Genomic DNA, 3,924 nt, shown 5'->3' on the forward strand with positions numbered 1-3,924 from the left:
TTTTTATGAACATTTTAATATAAAAATATTTAAATTCTGATAAGTAATTAAAAATCATACAAATACATATGTATTTATAAAGTTTTAAAAAATGATGAAACATGACAGTTTGGTGGGTCCAGAATAATTTAAGCAAGTTTAAATCCGGGGGGGGGGGTCTAGCTCAGAGATATATTTTCTCCCCATGACTTATTTTATCCCAATAGTTGGAGATGGTCTGGAGGGTTTTAAAGCTTATATTTTGAGCTTTATCCAATGAATTGGAGATGATCTTAGAATAGAATATTATTGATATATATAGAAAAAGCATATCACATTTATATATTGTATTGGGTTGGTCTGTTATTGCCTACAATTCATGTCCAATAAAGCCCATTTCTGAAATTATGGATCCAACATAAGATTTCCTGCTCAAGACCGTGCGTGCATAAAGTCGAGTTTTTAAATCAAATTTTCAGACACGCCATAGCTTTTATATTTCCCGGCATTTAATAGCTGTTGTCTCTTCTCCTCCATAGTCTCCACTTTCCACGAGTGGCATGGTTTCTCTCACGATTTCTGTACCAACAACAAGATTAAAGGGAAGGTTTCAATCTTATCCTCCTTACCTTTGTTATTTCCGATTAAACCGTCTCGAATGGTTGCTTGTTCGAGTCATCTGTGAAGACAATAAACTTGCACGCCATCTGTTTGGTTTATTGTCTCAATGAAGTCATTGTCCCCTTGCTGTTGCAGCTTTAATTTCGGAGTGCCGGCTTGAAGGGTAATTTAGAGAGTACATTTTTTTTTTCCAGCGAACAATGACCTGTAGACATATAGAGAAGTTTATCTACGGTGCAAAGCATCTAATGGCTAAGCGAAATGGAGCGTTGCATGTGAATGTGAAGCTGTTTCATTGGTCGGAGGAGTCTCGTGAAGATCCTTTGCCCCCAGAGTGGTATCAGAAGGCATTCCCGAAGTTGACAAAATTAACCCAGTTGTTAAAAAATGTTGACTTGATTGATGGAAGGCTCGTCAATGTCAGTGATGATTCGATTATCATTGATGATCGTACTGAAAACAGAATGCTTACTTTCAAGTCACTTGCCAGGGTCTTTATTGGAGCTCCACTAGTACAGAAAGCGCTGAGGAATAATATGGCAGCATTGTCAGGAGGTAGAATCCATAACCCGTTTGTGTGTTTCGGTACACCTAGTGAAAGGGAGCCCATGATTGTGAATTCACTCTCAGTAGTAGGTGGCTTTCTGAACATCTCTGCCCAACAAAGGCAGTCGGTGCGTGTCACAATATCCCCACAGGTCACACAGCATCGCATATGGACAGGGATGCTTGAGGAGGTACTCAATGGATTGAAATCCGAGTTGGATTATCTAGACTATCGGTACCCAAGCAAAGGGATAAAAATGGGGCAACAGATAGTTTCTAGCTGTCTAAAGTTCTTGGCCGACACATCCACCTCCATTTCATATGAAAACGACTCCTCTTCATGGACACGCCTTGTGCCTGCCAAAGTTATTGACTCTTCTGGTTTGCAGAAATGGGAAGATGTTCTTGACATGTTCAGCGACCTCATTGATTGGTTGAAAAATGAAAGGAGGTTACTGACTTCCGTAGAAAAGCTTGAGGTAATGAAAGAGGGGCTGTGTCAAATCAAGGATGTGCTGACTGATAGAAGTATAGGACACAAGGAACTCCGGCATCAAGAAAGCTTAGTGCAGAAGAAGTTGACGAAGACATTGGGTCATTCATCCAAGTGCTTGTTCACACTTTTGTTATATTACCTGTATGGGCGTGTTGGAGATATTGAAGTGGACATGCGTGGTGGTATTTATAGCCGTGGTAGTGGGGATGATTTCTTCTTGTGCATGGCAAGGATTGTGACTTCGGACGAGGAGGAGATGGTGTGGAGCGGGGTGAGGCAGTTAGACAGGGCTCTTGGGCTTTTCAAGTTTGTATGGGAAACAGCAGGGATGAAAGGGGCTTTACAACTGCAAGGCCATGTATGGTGTGTAGGGGCTGAGGGCAGAGTTCTTACATATAGAGGAAACACCTTTTTTGTACATGGGATTCATGTTTGAGCAATGGTTGTCTTAGCCCGTGAGTTTAAATTTCAGAATGCATCGAAGTTAGGACTGCTGCCCATAACAAGCGAGAATTAGAGAAGTTGTTGCAGCAACTGTGCTGAGTTCTAGGAGTTCTTAGGCCATTGGTTTTCGGAGAAGCAGATTTGGACATAACAACAGACTGATGAGTGCTTAAATATTTGAAATTGGCCATCTGCAAATGTCAAAGTGCTATAAATCACGAAATGATGACACAATTATCATTGTCATGGTCATCATATATCTTTGGTCATGAACAATCTACAATCTGGCTAATATAAACATGTAATGCAGAAATAAAGAGATTAGACACATTGTTTGAATGGAAGTGATGACGGGAAGTGCAGCAACCACAACAATAAAAACTACAGACCATGGAGAATTGACAGAGTACTGTTTTAACATTTCCTTCCACTTGTGCCAAGGGATTCTGTGGTATGCATTGATGTCTTCACAAAGTTCAGCAAAGAAATTTCTGCGGAACCTCGGGCTAATAAGGAGGTTTGTTAACCTGTTCCCTGTCTTTAGTTTTGACTAGTTCATTTTGAAGAAGCAATCCCATATCTTTAGGAGTGTCAGCAAGGTTGTCGATGATGAAAGCATAACGATTAGTGTAACTACCAAGAAAGTGATGCTTAATGCAACATTTCCATTTTATTCACTGCTTGATTTTCATAAGATATAACAGATCCTAGTCTCACAAATTTGTTCTTCAAAATCAAATAAATTGTAAGAACTCTATCTCTAGTACTGCGTTCCGACAACAAGTAAGATAAACCTTTATTTTGCTTCCACTGATAAAAATATTCAAATAGGACACTAGAATTTAATCAACCTTTACCAACAGAGTTAACAAAAACTGCAAAAGAATGTATTATCAATTGCGGTTTCCATTTGTGCCACGGCCTTGTGCAGTACTTGTTCAGGTCTTCACTAAGAGTAGCGAAATAGAAGTAATTAGGGTTCATGATAACCCCATCCGCAAAGTTGTTAATCGGAGTGCACAGAACAGTTGCGCAGTCTTGGTTCTTGGTCTTTGATTTTCTTTATACAATCCTCCAAGCTTAAGTTGGTTCGACGTGGAAAATCCTGTAGGTGGGTACCTCTTTTTCTGCTCTTCCATTGTTTTAAGGAAGTTTTAACGAAAAGCCCACGGTACTGTTCACTTTAACAAAAAACCACATTTTTACACCAAAAAGTCAATCCTGGTACTATTCACTTTACTATTTATTTTGTCCTTATCGTTAAAACTCAAAGTTTTCAAGCCATTTTCGTTAGTTTTCCTTTGTTTGTTTTTAAACCTTCCTTGCCATGATGAAACAGGTCTATGAAGACTGCTCGAGGTGTGTAGGCCTTTTCAGCTACATGTCGCGGTCGTTCAAGAACTCTATAGATGCAACAATCAGATGTTGCAGTCTTAAATTCATAACGATTGTGATTCTATAAATCCTACTAGATTATATGTAGGACTCTTTGATATCTTTTAGATAGTTTATTAGTTGTATTGTGTATTACTTGGAGAGCAAGGATTCTCTCTTCCTTATCTCTATAAATAAAGGTCCAATGGGGTGAGAAATCACATCACAGAATTTGCATACTCTTTCTAATCTCATTCCACCACCGACCCTCTCCCTCTCTTTTCTTTTCCCTTAGTAAAACAGGCAAAACATTACGGTTTTGTTGTTACACTAAGGAATTGAAGGATTTTGGAGAAGGACCTTCTACAACTAACATTCAAAGGCTTTTAATGTTTCCATCCGATCTAGGTTCTTATAAAATACAGAATCGATATTTTATAAGCCCGTATGAAAATATTTACCAT

At 38.9% G+C, this 3,924-nt stretch overlaps 1 protein-coding gene across 1 annotated transcript; it reads left to right on the top strand.

The window, feature by feature from the left end:
* The first annotated feature begins 456 nt into the window (after positions 1-456).
* LOC103441414 (uncharacterized) lies at positions 457-3,702 on the top strand. The gene is made up of 2 exons (XM_070827050.1): positions 457-2,603; positions 3,426-3,702. The coding sequence occupies exon 1, from the start codon at positions 801-803 to the stop codon at positions 2,076-2,078; it is 1,278 nt and encodes a 425-aa protein (XP_070683151.1). The 5' UTR covers positions 457-800; the 3' UTR covers positions 2,079-2,603; positions 3,426-3,702.
* The last annotated feature ends 222 nt before the right edge of the window (positions 3,703-3,924 follow it).

This window comes from Malus domestica, chromosome 08 (genome assembly GCF_042453785.1).
Source record: "Malus domestica chromosome 08, GDT2T_hap1".
Taxonomy (NCBI): Eukaryota; Viridiplantae; Streptophyta; class Magnoliopsida; order Rosales; family Rosaceae; genus Malus; species Malus domestica.